The following is a 19,141-nucleotide window of genomic DNA, read 5'->3' as shown; positions in this document are numbered from 1 at the left end:
TGTTTTTGTTTCCCTTATAGATTTTGAAAATTTTTTACATTTATTTATTTATTTAATAATGGAAACTCGTTCATTGTAAAATAAAATAATAGCAGCTTTTATCTGTTACACAAATGTGTTGTTCGAATTGGAATATTTGATATTTTGGGGGGATAGACAGCATGTGTGGATAAAAAGTTTACGTTCGTTAGTAAAAATTCGGTATTTTTAACTGAACACGAATATTTTCTATCTCACATCGGTAAACCAATACGCGTCAGAAGATCTGAACAATCGCTTTATTTCCGTTCGTCTTGACTAAATACAAATATTCAATGTTTCAGGGGTATGCGTGGACAGATTTCTTCAGCAAACATTCGTACGTGAACATTCATCAACAAATATTCGTTGAATTAACAAATATTTATCCATGCATATGTGGAATTTGGTTCACAATAGGCTGATAGAAACCTGATATAATACACACAAAATAAATTCAACAAAATTCCTCAATTTAGAATGAAAATAAATTACGTAAGTAAGTATAATCATTATTTAAAGTATTAGTTTGGCTAATAAAAAAACTTAATTATTATTTAATATAATACTATACCACTTATATATAAAAGAAAATGTAACAACTAGTTCTCTAAAAAAGTTCTAATATTTTTATGTGTCAAAGTGCTTTACGGTACTACTTTTGACGAGCTCGTACTTTGAACATTATTATTCTCTTTTTCTTTTCTCTTTGTCAGCATTTGTAGGTAGAACTGAAAGAACATGCATCAATGGTCACACATATGCATGATTTTTTGTCGACAATCTTACTATTGTTTTAAAGATTTTTACTTTTAACGATATTTACATATACACATATACACATTCCCATACACATATAGGATATACAAAAGTATAGTAGTATTTTCAAGAAATATGTGTCGAAGACAGAGTGAAAAATGAACCTCATTGAATGTATTATACTTAGGTATGCACCTAGAATGAAATCGCTAGCAATTTCTTTCTATCGTCTCACGAAATTTAAAGGTTCTAACTTCGAAGATAAAGAAAAAGAGAGAAAGAGAGAAAGAGAGAGAGAATTGGTCGGAAGATAAGTGTGCGACCGAGAAAAGAGTTGAAGCGTGGAAGGTCGATAGAGAATAGGAATGGGAGAATGGAAGAACCCTGGATAGAGGTAAGTAAATAGAAATTTGTTCTTTCATCCTGTCGTGTCCGGCTTTTTTGCTCAATGGCAGGACTGCTAGACAGTAGAGGATTGCTTCTCCTTGTCACAATGTAAATCGTATGGGATACGCGCAGGCTAGCTGAGTTTACGAAATCGAAAGACTATTTTGCGACAATCGTCTAACCTGAATACCGTCTCTAACTTCTTTTTCTTCTATTCTCTTACTACTAGAAGTATAGAGCGTGACAGGATAGAGGTGTGGGTGAGGTGGGGAAGGGGGTGGGATGGTAATTGTTTTCGATACGAATCGTTCTAGTGGAAAATCGAAAGAAATCGAGAAAAACGTAGGTAGGATCCTTAAAAAAATTCACTACATATTCATCAGTTTCCTCTGCTTATATTTAATTCAATTTAAGAATCCCCCTCTAATGTTTTACGAAATTAGCAATCATAAAACGATAAAATATTCAGATACGTATTTTGGGTTATTACATGGGAGTTGAGGGTAGGTGCTCAAATTCAAATTTTGATAATTCATGGAAACATTTTCATACGAAATAGACACGCAGAAATTTATTAATTTGTAACTATAAGAGTAGAAAAAGTAAAGGTAAGCGTAATATGAGAGATCTCTTTGATTTGCCAATTATAACGTAAGCTCACGTTCGTTATCGAAATGTTAAGAAAATCCGAAATCCGACAGGTGAACAAACAAAGTAGGAAAATGGTCCCATGCAGCGTGCATTCAGGAAAGAGCAAATTGTACGAATAGAGTACATGGGGTTACATATATCCCCCAGTGCTGAGTCTCGTCGCAGGGTAAGCGACGCCAATTTTGCCAGAGGCCATGTCGTGACCGCGTAACGAGGATTGCAATATTTGCACTGGCAATGAGTAATTAAAATGCAAATTGCGCGTCGTCGGTAAATATGTTCGTATGAGTCGTGCCAAATGCAGGTGCGATCATGGGGATTATCTCTCCAACGAGACTCGATAATGTTCACGCATGCGAGTGTCATGCGTCCTTTCCGTCACGAAACTTTCTTTACTGGTGCGTAAAAATAAGTGGAGAAACATATACACGTGTTTGTAGGGGAATTCTCTTCTAATGGGGATAAATAATTCATCTACGAATTAACTAACGAACGAACGAAAAAACTGTTGCACTTTTAACGGTTATTTAGAAATAATCAAAGAAACGTTAACCGATCAAAAACAGATGATCAAACAAAAGAAAATTTATACGATCTATGTTTGATCAAAGTTAATCTCAGTAACAAAATTTTGTACGATTTATAATCTAAAATAGACTTTCGTGTATGATTTGAGAATAGTGCCCGGAGGGGTTAGTCGAAAGGCACTGTAGGAAGTGAAAATATCATGACAGAGATTTACGTTCGAGTCAGTAGTTTCGATTCATTTTACCGGACGTTTTCGTTGAGTGCCGCTGATGCGGCTATTTTAACTCTCCAGAGAGAATACTATATGAAAATTTGATTTATTACAAGTATTAATAGATCTATCTTTTTTTTTTACATAAAAGATATTATCTAGATAATTGGAAGTAATTGTTATCATTGTAATTATAATTTATTTTGTTAATTCGAAGTAATAAATGATTTGGGCAATAAAAATGATTAGGATTTTTTAATATAATTAGTTAAAACAACGAATTTGATATATTTTTTTCTGTTTTGATCACAATTTTTTCATTTAAAGCAAAATGTATCTAAAGAAGGAATCTTTTCTATGATCTTCAACTATTGGCACAACTCTCGGTTTTACTTCGCGTGGTAATTATATACTATGGTTCTGATTACTCTGATAGTCGCAAGAAGATAACTACGTACGATGCGACATATTCACAGGTACAGTACAGGAAGCGCGTCTAAGTAAACCTCTTTCTCTCTATCTTACTCTTTGCTTCGTTCCACTCTCTTCCCTTGGTCTTTGTGATAATTCACGTTAAATCACCTTTAGGTGACAACACTGTCGTCTTTAAACATACCTATGCAAATTAATTCTCCTACGTATATTTCGTTTGATAGCATTAGTGAAAAGATAGGAAATTTAACAAAAATACCTTTAATACTCTAATTGTAGATTTACAATTTTATTTATACAAATTTACACAAATTGACACAAATTGATACAAATTATATTGCAATGTTGGGGAAAATTGTTCATTCATTAAATCTTCCGTTTACTATCTACTTGCAAGTTAAATTAATAAGACCGTTTCGATATTGGAATATCAATAGAAATCTAAGTTAATTGAACATCTATTTAACTGACGTGATAATCTTTCTGTCTGTCCATTTGTCTCTCTCTCTCTTCCTCTATTTCTGGCAAATCTACGTTAAAATTCATTTGAGTAGCAACTAATTAGAAATGGGAAGTGGTATGTTCGGAGTGTTAGCTTATCGTACAAAAGCCAGAGCGAGCTTGCGAGTCGAACGGAAAGATAGAGATGAGGGTTCGTAGGTACAGACCATCCGGTTTTAGAGGGTTAGCCTCGACCAAGCGGTCATCTCCCTAAGGCCTTGTACTAGGAAATGGAGTGAGATTATATAGGTCGTGTGCCATAAGTCTAACCCCGGAATACCCGGTTAGTATTGATAATGCACATTGCTATTCCCCTTTTACATTTATATCCTGGGACCAGTAGCCCATTCCTCCGCTATTCTTTATAACTTGCAACTATTGATCGAAATTCCTGAAGCTTCGGGAGTTCGTTTATTTTGAATAAATGTTACTAGGCAGATCTCCCCACGAGTAGTCCAAATCATTTTACATCGACAGTTTTTAACAAATTTTTATTTATTCTCAAAATCAATTGTCCTATTATTTTTTTTGATCATTTTAATAGGGATTGGATATACTGGATAACTGTGTCGAGCAATCGTGAATTTTGTAAAATTTAAAGAAATATCTGATAGTTTGAGGATATATGTGCACAGGTGGCAATGTTAGTTATTACGTTCCATTGGGCTACGAGGTCCGCAGAAAGTGCAGGAAAGTATAGGTCAGTTTCACAAACATGATTAAAAATTTAAGTCGAGTTTGCTCGCACTAACGATCAATCAAAGATGAGAATTTTGTAGTTTAAACGTCGTTTAAATTTTCAACTCCTCTCACAGCGAAGCGGTCTGACTTAATTGGCTAAAATTCTACCGCTAACGTTCTGCATACTCCAGAATAACGCACAGCTTGGTATTATATATATATATATATATATATATATATATATATATATATATATATATATATATATATATATATATATATATATATATATGCATATACATATTTTTTTTCTTTTTATTTCGAATTTTTTCTCTTTCGTTTATTTAAACGCTTCAACGATCTCATACCTGATCCTTCACTAATATCACTAAATGATTTTTATTTTACAGCGAGTTATTTCGAACGATTAACAACATTTTTCTTTTGACATTATAAATTGAAATTATTTAAGTTGTGGGATTCAGAGAAAAATATATTATTATATTAACTGATAACTGATACAGAAAAATAACAAATAGACGAAGATTAACTGTAAGACTTTAACAGACGGAGATTAACTTAAAAACAGACGGTGATATTAACTTCTTTCTTCCCTACTTATTTTCACATATCTATACCAAAAGTAAGCTACGCCCTTTTGGAGGGAGACAGGGAACATATGAATTTTATTGGCCTCCAGTATCACTGGAGGTGGGGCTGAAAATCGGAAAAGATCGGACCCTTTTCGGAAGCGGCAGTCTTTTATTGCTGGCATCGCTTTGTCTTGAATGTTGCTAACGGTTTCTCTTAAGTAAACGATACCTAACTTTAATACACATCGGAAAGATCACAAGGCTTTGTTTAACTAAGATTAAGATTGCACTTCAAACAGGAAACAGGAAATTAAATAACTACAGAAGAAAAAGAAATAAATGTAAAAGGAAAGAAAATAATATAAAAGGACAGGAAATCAAATATAATGCTTATTGCTTACAAAGGAAAGGAAATTAAAATATGTAATATTATAAGACTTATTGTCTAAAAAATATTAATTTAAAAATTTTTGAGTATTTCATATATTAAACTTTCCAAATTGAATATAAAATTAAAAAATACAACTTTAGCACGGACTTTTCCTTTGGTTATTAAACGGTATGAGCTAATTTAAGGTTTATGCTTATTCCATCGTAGTAATTTCTATAGTCAACCGCGTAGCGAGCAAAGTTAATTTCGTGTCCATTTGTGTCTAGGGTAAGAATTCCATTCAGCTGGGTTCCTTCCCTTATGCCCCTTCAACCAAACCACTTCCAACGCGCCTTTTACGCTATCGGCAAACGATGCCGACGTCGCGTGAGGAATTCCGTATTAAAAGTTTACCTCCGCGTTGGCACGCTCACGGGAAAGGGCTCGGAATTCCGCTACACGAGCGCGGCCACTAGAAATTCTCGTAGTTACCTACGTTGGCCTGAGTCATGAGAGGAAAAAGAGTAAGCGAGAGAGAAAGAGAGAGAGAGGAAAAGAGCCTTGTTGTCATCGTAATATACATCGGACCTTTGCCTTCCATCTACTCTACTGAAAATCGAGAGAAAAGATCCTTTGTCATCCTACATTCCGGTAGGTGAGCTATACTTTTTTTTTCTTCTTCTTTTTTTTCTTTCCTTCGTCTTTTTTAAAACGTTTCACTCGCGTTATTTTACACATTCTCGTTGAACTTTAACTTTCTCTCTCTCTCTCTCTCTCTCTCTCTCTCTCTCTTCCATTACTATACTTGTCACGTAGGTAGGTACCTACTGCTCGAGATAATAGTCCATTTTAAATTCCTATTTTCTTTGCTGTTCGTTTCTTGTATTCAAGTAAGGAAGCAAATGTTTTTGTGAAGTACATAGGAGAAAGAACAAAAGAGAATTGCAATGTTATATTTTTCTTTGAGAGATCTTCCAAACTATCAAGATCAACTTTGGTAATGTTTAATCGATGTATAGATCATATTCTGTAATTTCTATTTTTATTTGCGACTAATCATTGTTTTCATTTTGTATGTATTTTTACCAAACTTTCGTAATATTGTTCATTTGAGAGAAAAAGAAAAGTATCGAGAAGAGTTTTTGAATATTTCTACGATTTCCTTTTATATACTGATATATAGTTTTGAAAAAAAGCACGTCAAGAGAGAGGGGTGCATCTTCGACATTTTTAGTATACTTGTGAGGTACTTAAAGTAAGGGTAAAATCGATCGGTAAAGGAGGAACGCATGAAAGAAAATACTTTCCAGGTGAGGCGCGCTCGTCGCGCGGAAAATTTGGGGTGAGATCGGAGTGGAAAGGGTGTAGTAGTAGTAGTAGTAGTTTACGGTTGGCGTGCAATGCTACTATGAGAGAAATAGAGAGAAATAGAGAGAGAGAGAGAGAGAGAGAGAGAGAGAAAGAGAGAGAGAGAGAGAGAGAGAGAGAGAGAGAAAGAAACAGGCGAAAACTTGGAGGAAAACAATGACGGGATAAAGGACCGTAACGTATGCACGTTACATAAAGCCTCCGGCAGTCGTTCTTCGTCGCTACCCCGTGTAGAAAAATTTTCCACCATCTCGGGTATCCGGCCATCGTATAACCCATACTAGATGGTTATACTTGTAGAAGTATAGCTCTGAGATGTAACTCGAATATAGTCCGGGTGTGTTGTAGCATGGTGGTTGGTGTGGTGTGGTGCTTTAGATACGAGGATATATACGCAGTACGGACGGGGTGGATGATGTTCGATGTGGAAGCAAACGTTGGCTCGCAGCAGTGAGAATATAAGCAAATAAGGCTCGCAAAATCGAGGCGACAGCTTCGTAATATTTTTCCCTACACTCGGTAGACATATTTATCGTTTTTTTCATTCCTTTGATCTCACCTCTCTTATCCTCCTTTACTTTTCTGCCCCTTCTTGCTCTCCACCATCTGTACTGTCGAAGCTTCATCGTTCTTTTCCATTGGCATACATGAAAGGTAAACTTCATATAAGGGAAAACAAATACGTGATCCGAACGAGAGGCTCACTACCATAATAAACGACATATCGAGTAGTTTACTCAGAGACGATAATTGGCATCCGTCGAGAAAACAAATTCTACTACTTCGTCATATGATATAACGAGGATACGACGAGTACGGTGATAATTATATTGAATTTTTTATCTCCCTTTTTTCTTTTTTCTCTTTTTTACATTTCGATAGATTGCATATAAAAGATGATTGATAGTTCGGAAGAATATTATAGGTGTCTCATTAAAAGACAATGTCGAACGATTATCTAGGTTTTTCCTACCCCTATGGATAGTTTTATGACGTATAAGCATGAAATGAGCTTCGGCGATAATTATAAGCCACGAACGATCGATAATTAAATTCCATTAGCTCTTGTCGGTTTTCATATTGTTCCTAGGTTTTAATATCGCAGGAATATATTCGACTAATTCGAGCGACTTTTTTATTGGAAATCTTTTTTTCTGGTGCACTTCTATATATATATATAACAGATATAGTGCATTTAGTGAATTTATTAAGAAAAAAAAACCGATAACAAATTTATAGTTTTGTCGCGATCCGATGTATGTTTGTTTGTAATTCGTTATTTAAGTTCGTCAAAGATTGACACGGAGGGAATTTCAATCGACTTTCACGATGCGTCAATGAAATCTACGAAGTCTATCGTTGGTTAACTTTGTTCGGACGACACTTTATATTTTCGCGAACTAGTACAAGCGAGTGGCGTCATATATCCAGTAACGGCATCAGGAAAAGCACGACAGGATGAAATGGAATCCTGTCCTGTGGACTCGTCACGCCCGACAGGTACGAAACGATCGGATTTTGGAAAGAGCGATGAGGGATGGAGGGAGCAAAGAGCTCTGGAATTATTTGCACGTCGCATCGATGGAAACCTTTGACAAGATTTGCACGAACGTATGCGTCGATCGTGAAATCATGGATTGCGTTCTCGGTTATTCTCGTTTTTAAAATTTGAATCTCTATTTCTGTTCTTTTTTTCTTTCTAAATATTTTTAACCATTCTTCTATATCTTTCTCATTATCTCTCTTTCTCTCTTTTCGGTCGACATTTTTATATCTGTATTATTATATAATTGTTATTAGATTTTCAGTTATATACTATGCTGTAAACTCGTGTTATTAGGCATTTTTAATCATTCGTTTTATTTTCTCTTTTTGTTTTCTTTTTTGTAAAGATTGACCTATATATGAGGCATTTCACGTCAAATCGACCACTTTTGACTCTGACCCCTTTCGATTTGGCTGAAAGTTTTTTATCCTATTTTACCCTATGAAAAACAGTTCTCAGAATTTTTTCAAATTTTTTTACCTAACCCAAAAAAAATTATTAATTTTTGAAAAAATGGCTCTTTTTTTTAAATGGCTATAACTTCTTTAAAATTCAACCTATTGGGACGATTTTTTTTAAATTTATGTTTTTAAATGTACTTTCGAGAAAAAAATACAAACGAATTATAAAATGATAATCTCCCTGAAATTTTTGCATTTTTTAAGAGAAACCGTTATTTTCTCGAAGTTCGCTATTTTTCATTTTTCTTTTATTTTCTAAAAAAAAACTTTCACTAATTCTGCGATTATCCCCGCCAATCCCAGAGTGGGTTGAGTTAGTTTCCTATTTTTTTTATTCAATTAAAAAAAAATTTTTAATTTATTTTTTTTTTGAAATTAAATTAATGCAAATAAACAATTTTACAATATTATATACTCAATTTATAGTCTCAGAAAACAAAGTTTTTTAAAAAAAAACATTTTAAATTTTTAAAATTGAAAAATGTTTTGGAAAATGCAAAAATTTCAGGGAGATTATCATTTTAAAATTCGTTTGTATTTTTCTCTCGAAAGTACATTTAAAAAAAAAAAATTTAAAGAAAATCGTCCCAATAGGTTGAATTTTGAAGAAGTTATAGCCATTTAAAAAAAAGAGCCATTTTTTTCAAAAATTAATAATTTTTTTTGGGTTAGGTAAAAAAATTGGAAAAAATTCTGAGAACTGTTTTTTATAGGGTAGAATAGGATGAATAAACACATATATATGTGTGTGCTGTAACTTATAATCTAAATATTTCACGTAAAATATTTGAAAATGCGCTGGACACAAGACCATCTGGTGGTATCTTTGTTTTCATAAAATATCGAAATAAGAATTTTTTATGATTTTTTTTTACATAAAGTATATACCTAAAAGAAAAACCGACTGACGTCTAGCAGCATATGCTTCGTCATTTTAATACCGCACTTATGATTTATGTATTAAGATACATATTCTATCGGTAGTCGGTTCTTTCTCAGCATTAATGCTATCGTTGATTTTAGAATCGGAGAAGGGTTTTTCGTATTCTCAATATTGTAATTCTCCATTTCTTTATTTCTCTCCCGGTGAAAAATTCTAATGTTACATTTTCTGATTGTACATCGAAAATAACAGGATAAATTCGTTTAGTTTAATTGTGGTTGTTCATGTATCTCAATGTAATACTTATTATTTTTAATGAAAATGCTTTATCGATGATTTTATTTTTACTATTATGCTTTTGTATACATCTAGAGTATTCTTTCTTTTTTTCGTTTTTATTTTGGAGAGGGGTTTTATTCTATATTTTATATAAAAAAAGCATACGGAAACCAGTAACGAGCGGACGAATTTGCAAATTTTCGTTCTCGTCCATTCGCTGTAACATAAATCGATCGATGTGATACGAATAGAGTTCGATGAGATAACAGCAAGCAAACCACGCGAGGTCATAGAGGAACGTTCTAACGATGAAAGCTTTTAAAATAGGTTCTGATAGCCGAGGGTTTCCGAATACAAAACGGTTCTTCGATAAAAGCCATAATCTTAACCGATGCTGACGACTATCATTTGTTGTTGTTTGAACTTTTTCTGTCTTTCTGTGTGTTTTTTTCTTTCAATTGTCGTGACTCGACACGAGGAAAAACGAACAGTGCTGTGTCTACGAAAGGTAAGAATTTCAAATTTGTTATGAAAGGGAGTATTATATTTCTTTTTTTGGTTTCTTTTTTAAAAAGTAAAAGCGTTTCTACTAGCTCCTCTTTTTCGCGAAAATCGCTTTAATGCCTTTAAATTTTCGTTAATGTCTAAGAATAGAGTCGCGGTTGGGCAGTCTCTGTCTGAACGCCACCTTGTAAACGACTTAAATTAAGAAAAACGTTCATACGAAGAAGTACTCTTGGCAAGACGGTTTGCCCTTGCGTTTTCCAACTTAGTGTTTCTTCCATATCGTACTTCCTTATCCTCCTGGAAGCTTCTTTCTTCCCTTGTAAATAGGGTCGAACTCGTAAAAGCTAGCTACGACTTCATTCTTTATACTTTTGACTTTAAAAAGATCTTCTTTCGACTATATTTTTTTCTTTTTTTTCCCCTAAACTCTTTCGCATTGAAAAGCATTTAGAAAGTTTTTGAGAAGAATTTAAAATCGATGTAAGTAGATAAATACCTAGATGTTATATAAGTGTATCTAAAAAAAAAGAATCATTTTTACTCCATTCGTGTTTTCTTGTCAGAGATTTTTCATTCTAACTTATAGGATAGTAGGTCTCTCGAGTGATATAAAAAAGAAATGAAGGGGTGATAGAAATTTAATGAAGGAAGAACCCGTATCATTTACGTTTAGGTAAATTTATATATGTAGTATATATATGTATACAACTGTTAGTATCCGAGTATTTAAATTGGTATCTACTCGAGAAAATGGTGATATGATCTCATGTGTGTGAAGATAAAAAAAAACAAAAAAAGAAAGAGAAGAAGATAGGAAGAAAAAATGATAGTGAAAAAGGTGGAGGGTAAGTCCCGTGGGACTGAGATTTTTTATTTTTTTTTTATTTTCTAGTCGAGCTAAAGAAATGCGGTGTTTAACGAGTTTCAAGAGTAATGGCGGTGCATCTACCAAATAGTACTACGTATTAGTCGGTTTTATGTTATTAAGTTTCTAACGTACCTACTGAAAAGAGCGAAGGTAGCAAGCGAAAGAGAAAAAGAGAGAGAGAGAGAGGAAGACGTGGGGGGGGGGGAGAAGGGTGCGTTTCATACAGGGGATAACTGTGGCTTGGTAGCGGTGCTAATATCGGCGAGGATCTTGCCAAATTGTCGCAATAAGCGCCTCGACTATGGCATTTTCCGTACATGCTACGCTTTTGCTTTCCTGCAGAGCGATTCTGGAGAAAATGCTATCTCTCTCTCTCTCCCTATCTCTCTTTCTCTTGTTCTGAAACCACATCTTCCGTTATCTCTCTTTTTTCTTCCGTCCTTTTCTACACATTACCACTTTCTCTCTCTCACTCTCTCTCTGTCTCTCTCTCTCTCTTTCCTAGCGGGTTATTAACGTTTCCATTTACTCCACTCGCTGTGGGGTTAATTGACGGCGCACGAGAAGATATTTTCCGTTGGTATAGGTACTGGTGGTAGTTTCAAAAAAAATTTCCACTTTTCTCTTACAAAATTTTTTGTTCGATGAACGTCAGGAATAACATTGTATTATGCCCATTCTCTTTTTTTCTCATATTTTTTGTTTTTTTTTTTCTTTTTTTTTACAAATTTGTTTCTACTTTTATACCGTTCTCATTGGTTTTATTTTCATTTATCTCGTTCTACAAATGTAAAGAATATATTTTTATACAAAAAAGGCTTTGATCATTTTTACGAGTTAATGTTTACATTTAATTAACGTATGTAGGTGGTGGGTATGTATAATATTATATTTTCAAAGAGTTGAGCGTGTTATGTTCGCAAAGCTTTTACCAGTTTCAAATATTATTCAACGCCTTTGTAATATTCGTATACTTTAATGTAAATTTCGAAGGATACGATGTCCGTCATATGTAATGATTCTTATGTTTTGTTACTGTATATGTTTTAACGTCCAGTCTCGCGCAAATTACCGAATTATGATTTATAGTCGCGTGGTATAGTACAAAAGCGTCATATAATTTGACAAAGAATCCCTTTTATCACGAGTATGAACATCAAAGCGTAACCAACGTATATTGTTTTATATCTTCATTCTGTGTTCTCTCATATTCCTCTCTCTCTCTCTCTCTCTCTTGTCTTTCTGTATACATATTTTCTATTCGTCCGATTACGTCGTTAACAGTTTCGCATGTTAATAAAGAGGACGAGCGTTCATGTTCGAAATGAGAATTATGAAGAGAAGAGCTTTCGAAACGATCGCATTAATGTCCTAATAAAAACGGTTCTGTTTTATGGGCTGTCTGTGAATAACAACTGACCAAATTTATATTTTTAACAGATTATTTAACGTATATTTATAGTATTATATCATAATATCTGTTTTTTTGAAAAGTAACTTTTTAATCTTCTTTTAAATTTGTTGGTTTGTCTTATTTAAGTTTTCATTGAAAAGTTAAAAGGCTTTATGCTTAGTACACCAAAGTACTAGGAAGTATCAATTTAATTCCCTTAAATTTGTTATTTTTTGTCTTTTGAGAGGGGTGTCGAGGATTTAAATACTTTTTATAAGTATATGTATATTATTTGTAATAAAATTATGTTAGATTTATATATTAAATAGATATTCATAATATATATATATATATATATATTACAAGTGGTGAGGTTTACGGAAAAAATATAAGATACCTTTTTTGTAGAGCATTAAATTTCCTACAAAATTCTTCCAGAACATTTTTCTGTACAATTAATTAATATGAGGTATGAATAATGAGGATCTTCCTATTAAAATTAAGAGCTCATATTTGGTGAGAATTTTTTTAAGGTGTCTAAGCAACACATTTTTCCGTGTCACTTGTAAAAAAAAAATTATTGATTTTTTTGACCCACCCTAATAATATATATATATATATATATTATTTATATGTGAATGATATACATTTTTTATATTTTAGTATTTTCTTTTTTTTTATCGTCTATATATTTTTAATTTATATTTTTAAAAATTTATATAATTCTACAGGGGATTACTTTACGATTTAATAATCGTGGAACACGGTTTATAAGCTTGAACGTATTATTACTAATAAACAGATAAAATGAATGGCCATCGTGGAAGTGAAATAAGCGAGGAAATACTAGACGCTGAATAATCACATTAATAATAATCACTGTGGTTAATGACGTAATATCTTGTCGTATTATTAACGGTGCTTCGGTTTATTAAGCGATAAGCGATAATGAGAACACCTAAATTACTTTGAGGAAAGAAAGGATTTGAATCTAAAGGAATTACTTTTACTTTGAAGATTGAGAAGTATCGCTGAACACTCGATATAAGAATTAAAAACTGCGAAGTACAATGGTTGAAACGCTTTGTTGAATATTTTTAAATTATTTTTATCTTTGATAAATAATAATAATTGTTAAAAGGTAATAGTATCAAAGGAAATTTATATTATTTTCTAATTTAAAGTAATGCACATATTTTCAATTAATATCTTTAAAAAATTTGCCGTTTATCGAGTATTAAATTATAATACTCTTTACATAAAAATAATGCTTCTTTTTGTTTAAATAATTTTTCAATCAGTATCAAAAAAGAAAAAATAATACATTTCACGGAGCAGTATGTCACTTTCAGGGGTTATATCTAGTTAAAATTTTCAAAAAAAAAAATCAATTTTTTGCATTTTCGGAATGTACATATATTTAAGTACATTCTCTGAAAATTTGAAGCCAATCTGATAAATATTTTCAGAGATATACCTGAATTTGTAAGGCCACGTCAGAGTGTTAGCTCCTTACGGTGAAGTTGAAGTTGTTAAAAAAGAATGTATCGGGCATGTTCAGAAGAAAATGGGTTCACGACTCCGCGAGCTAGTAAAACAAAATGCAGGAACAGTTGAAAAAGGCAGAAAAAAAATTCCAAAAAAAGTACTTTCAGGAAAAGGTAAACTCACGGCTAAGCTAATAGATAAGCTGACAGTCTACTATGGTTTGGCAATAAGGAGAAATTGTGAATCCGTGGATAATATGTATAATGCAATTTGGGAAACATATTATCACTATTGTTCGACTGATGAGAAGCCTCAACACGAAATGTGCCCAGGTGGAGAAGGCTCATGGTGTAGTTGGCAGCAAGCGCTAGCAACAGACACATTATCTTCTTACACCTATGATTATACAACTTTATCAGCTGATGTTGCTGAAGTTATATATCCAATTTATGAAGACCTTAGCAACGTAAAATTATTGGAAAGGTGTGTTGGTGGATTTACACAAAACAATAATGAGAGTTATAATCAGTTAATATGGAAAAAAACTCCAAAAATTGTTCCATGTGGCTCTAAAGTTGTTGAAATAGCGGCTTACATTGCAGCTGGAATGTTTAATGAAGGTACAAAATCATTATTGTACTTTATGAGTGCATTAGGACTTTCATTAATCACCGCAGCTCATGCTTATGTCGACAAAGAGGACGCAGAGCGTGTGATGATCTTCGATGTGAGAGCGCATAGGAGCACGCGAGAACGAAGAATGGCTCGACGACAACACCAGCTGGACTTATTAGAAGCTACCGATACTGCAGAAGGTCTGAATAGACCTCTGATCTGATCCTGATAATCCCTGGAATAGATGATACTATGTAAGTTAAAGAAAAAAATTTTTAACTATGTGTAAACTACTTCTGAAACTTTAAACGCGTTTTTCTCAAAACGGTGTTTTCAAAGTCGGTGATCTCGATTTCTCAGCAATGGCTCAACCGATCGATCTTAAATTTTTACACAATCTTCTTAGATATATTCCTCAGGTATTAAAATGAAGGATAAAAATTTTTTAAAATTATTACTATTTTTTTATCAATTTGGAGCGAAAATTTCAGTCAAAAACAAGACACTTTTTTCAAATAGACGCCATTTTGTCAAAAATCAAAATTTCTATTATTCCTGCGTTTTAATACCTGCATTAATCTATCCTTTAAAGAATCCACAATAATTTTTGAATTCAGATAATCCAAACCGCCGATATAGAGATCACCGCCAAGCGCCTTTTTTGGAGGTCGTTCGGGACATCATCTACAGGAGCGGTGCACATTAATATTTTTACATGATCGACGCGCTATTGTATTCTTAAAAGTAGGCTCTATTTGAATTGCCATCACTTGTAATTGATAAATAAAAACTGTTTCTATAAAAAATTCATAAAAAGACATCTTTTTTGAGCCTCACAACTAGGTATAATTCCTTCAGTCGATCAATGATTCGATTCTTTTTTTTTCTTTTGTATCAATCGATGAGATTAATTTTTCTCAACAGCACGAAGAAGTACCGTCACGATGTGGAAAATAAGAGTGGAAGATGAACTAACGAGCTGATTCAACGAATACGAATCGATGTGTAAACTATTGTATCAATGTAACTATCGGATTTTGTATTCGACTTAATGGGATCATTGCATTACTACGAACCTATTAGTTTTTAACAGTACTCTTTCGATAAGTATAGGTACAATTTGGAAAACTTACTTTTTCCTCGTCTTTCGTATTTACATTTTTCTCATCTATAAGTACTTGTGAAATCAATTTTGTTTTATTGGATTGGAGAATAAGTTTCTTCATATTTTTAATGCAAAAGTGAAACAAGTTATTTTCTTATTTTTCATCCAACCTTTCGTAAATGATTTAAAATTGTTTTGTGGTCGACATTTAGCTCTTTAGCGATATTATAATAGATAATGTGTAATATTCGAAAGTAAAATGATGTAAAGCATATTTATCACGACTTTTTTTTTACAATTTTATTAGAAAATATGATATGTATGTAATTACATAAACAATATTTTACAATTCATCGCATCTATAAATATCAAAAAAAATTTAAATAAATTTCAAAGAAATCACATATTTCGCCTACGTAAATTAATTAAGATTAGGATATTTCAGTGTTTTCTTTAATCCAATCTATCATTTCGGATAGATTCGTGTATGCAGTTGGGTATGAAAATTCACAAGCACCGCTCCACGATGCTACACCTATAAAAAGAATTATTATTAAGTTAATTATTAATTAATCAATTAAATAAAAAGAATAAAAGATGTATAGATTTACCAATTAACGTGTTATTTATTACAGCCGATGAACCGGAATCACCGACGCAAGGCTTACTATTATCAGAGATAATACAAAACATTCGATCGGTCAGCTGATACCCGTATGTCAAAGTACATTCTTCGTTACTAATTTTGGGTAAATTAGTTTTTTGAAGATTCTCAGAAAAAGGAGCAAGATTCTGAAAGAAGATATTTACCGATAAAAGTATTAAAAGATATAGCCACACATATATAATAATTTTTCTATTGGGAAGAAAAAAATATTCCTTATTTATTATCTCCCTTACCTGTGTTGCTCCCCAACCGACTATAGTAATTTCAACACCATCCTTGATTTCTTGATCTTTTGTTGGTAATTTAATTGGTTGTTTCAATTTATCAAACACTATTTTTCTTCTCAACTGAAATATAACATTTTTTTTGTTTATTATTAAATACTGTAATTGAATAATACTTCAGGTAAGTAGTTAATTAATCGATCATCAATAGCCACATTACTTTTACAAGTCCAACATCGAAATCGTAATTGTGATAGTTGAAGGCTGGGTGAACAACGATCCTTTCAACGTTATACGTCGTGCCGTTTTTATAATAATACGTGCTTCCAGCTCTGATGTGAAATTCTCTCACGTTTATACTGCAAGAAGAGGAATATTCGAATTTGTAGGGAAGAAAAAAGTAAACTTATCAATGCATAGGTATACTATGCGATTATGCTATATCGAGCGATTTGGAACTGAATGGTCTTGCCTGAGAGCACACTGAGCCGATGTTATTATCCACGTATCACTGATAATACTACCGCCGCAGAAATGCTCGACATCATGGCCAAAAATTGTAACGTTGTTCTGTAGAGAAACCTGCAGGAAAAAGAATTATTCTCTATATATCAAATGGACCGTAAAGGTCGATCGCACGACGTATACTAACTGCAAATGGATATTCTTCTATAACGGCATCCTCTCCTCCAATAATTCTTTGCCCCACTGACTTCGGGATTATTCTTTTCCGATAATAGCCTATATGACATTCAAATAAGACGGTAATATCAGCATATCGTATACAATTATCTTTTCATCCAAATATTTCAACTAAATCGTATGTTATAATGCTTTTCAATCATCTCAGTGTATATCTCTTTTTGTGATCTTATTGTTTTGATAATAATCGAATTTTTAACATAAATATGTTTACTTTATCTTCGTATTGTAAAAAAATATTTTTACGTAACGCATTTTAAATATTATTATTATCTTATAGATTTTTATAATATTTTTTAGCATTTTATATGAAATATATGTCATTTCTTACAAAATATTTCATAAGATTTTATTATTAACGAAATAATTAATTTTGGTAATTACTAAATACATACTAGAACCAATGATGTTAGACGTCAATGAGGAACCGAGGAAGGAAATTAGTATCACCAGCTTGATCATTTTAATGTTGTTTGTACGACTAAAGGTTCTCGTCGTACTATATAAAGCTTTTGAAATTCATGCATACATATCTATATGATAATACTCTTGCGTTAATCGTAACATTGTTAATTCCTGTAATACTATGACTGGAACAGTTTACTCACCATCACAATGAGGAATTTGTTAAATATTCCCACGTAAAATGACTCAAACTTATGTAGATAATTTTGAGCTGCATCGTTGTTGCATCATGAATTCGAAATATGTCGTGTTTACATTCAAGTTTTCGTCTTTCAGATAATTAAACCTAATTCAAGGAGTAATATTTCTAATCTAAATATTCACATATTTCCATGTTTTACAATTAACAATTATGTTTTTATTAATTTTAATGATAATTTTCATGGAATGCATCTACAATTTTATTTAGCTCGTAGTTGTGTATATTTTATCAGACCTGTTTATGCATTTTTTGTTGTCTCTTTCTCTTTCTTTCTCTCTCTCTCTCTCTCTCTCTCGCTCTTTATCTTTAAGCAATTTAGTTTATTAGATCTGGCTGAAATTTATTTTCAAACGGACGAAAAATATCTTATTTTTCTTTATATGACGTTTTTGAACGCATATATAGACAAAATGAAAAGGCGTTGCCGGTGATGTAAAGAAATACTATGTTAATTACTTAATTACAACGGCAGTGCTTTATTTAGGATGTTACTAGCGAGTAATTAGTAAGAATTTTAAATTAAAGTAAAAATGCGCTGTTACATATGTGTAGCATATGGCGAAACTCGAATGATAATGTACATAAGCTAGGAGTAGTCCGAATACCGAAATAAAAACTGAAGAGAAAACACGTTGTAATTGCAATTACGTATGCAGACTTTTGTTGATTTTATGTGGAAGCGTGTCCGTAGATTTTCTTTGCCCTGACAAAGTAGGTACTACATATATGTACAATACATATATAGATATATCTAGTATATACTATATACTTGTATTTACTATGATGAAATATTTCTTTTGAGTATATATATAATATATATGACAAAACTCCTTCGAATTGTTCTGTTTGTTTTTTTCGACGCATATATAATTTTGTTCATTATTAATCTACGTACGATATCGTAGAATAAACAAGGATTTTATTGCGTAAGAAACGTTTACGAAATATACGAAGAACGATCGAGCGATCATATGAGTTTGTACAAATTCGTAAGCATATCGTAAATTTGGTTAAGCTGTTTTCCATTCGATCATTAGACTTTTATTATAAGCCATCGGCATTGACCTGGCAATTTCTTATCGATATCGATGTTGTTGATGCATGCGCACCAATTAAAAACCCATTTTGAACGATAAAGTCAATTTATATTGGTTTTCACGCTACATGTACGATAGCCGTAAGCGAGGTTTGTTGACCTTCGGATAAATTTTATCGGTGCTTTGCTTGAATTCACAAT

General features: G+C 32.5%; 2 protein-coding genes across 12 annotated transcripts; one reads left to right on the top strand and one right to left on the bottom strand.

Moving 5' to 3' along the window:
• Positions 1 to 6,010: 6,010 nt before the first annotated feature.
• Positions 6,011 to 15,503, top strand: LOC107072161 (uncharacterized). Of its 11 annotated transcripts, none has more exons than XM_089170539.1 (5): positions 6,011 to 7,018; positions 11,549 to 11,629; positions 13,239 to 13,577; positions 13,906 to 14,793; positions 15,157 to 15,503. In XM_089170539.1, exon 4 carries the CDS (start codon positions 14,004 to 14,006, stop codon positions 14,760 to 14,762), a length of 759 nt encoding a protein of 252 aa, XP_089026665.1. In that variant the 5' UTR covers positions 6,011 to 7,018; positions 11,549 to 11,629; positions 13,239 to 13,577; positions 13,906 to 14,003; the 3' UTR covers positions 14,763 to 14,793; positions 15,157 to 15,503. The 11 variants fall into 11 exon arrangements, with proteins under 11 accessions (XP_089026665.1, XP_089026664.1, XP_089026658.1 ...); XM_089170538.1 differs by having other exon boundaries at positions 13,168 to 13,577; XM_089170532.1 differs by adding an exon at positions 9,996 to 10,176 and having other exon boundaries at positions 6,011 to 7,999; positions 11,549 to 13,577.
• A 447-nt stretch (positions 15,504 to 15,950) lies between these two features.
• Positions 15,951 to 18,115, bottom strand: LOC107069036 (trypsin-1). The gene is made up of 7 exons (XM_089170060.1): positions 17,633 to 18,115; positions 17,188 to 17,276; positions 17,008 to 17,117; positions 16,756 to 16,894; positions 16,545 to 16,658; positions 16,256 to 16,436; positions 15,951 to 16,179 (listed from the first exon to the last, which is right to left on the bottom strand). The coding sequence occupies exons 1-7, from the start codon at positions 17,697 to 17,699 to the stop codon at positions 16,076 to 16,078; spliced, it is 804 nt and encodes a 267-aa protein (XP_089026186.1). The 5' UTR covers positions 17,700 to 18,115; the 3' UTR covers positions 15,951 to 16,075.
• Positions 18,116 to 19,141: the final 1,026 nt, after the last annotated feature.

Source organism: Polistes dominula, unplaced genomic scaffold, assembly GCF_049000335.1.
Source record: "Polistes dominula isolate Pdom_NZ unplaced genomic scaffold, Pdom_raw_medaka contig_15, whole genome shotgun sequence".
Classification (NCBI taxonomy): Eukaryota; Metazoa; Arthropoda; class Insecta; order Hymenoptera; family Vespidae; genus Polistes; species Polistes dominula.
Note: the sequence above shows the minus strand (reverse complement) of the source record. Positions and strands in the feature narration are given on the sequence as shown.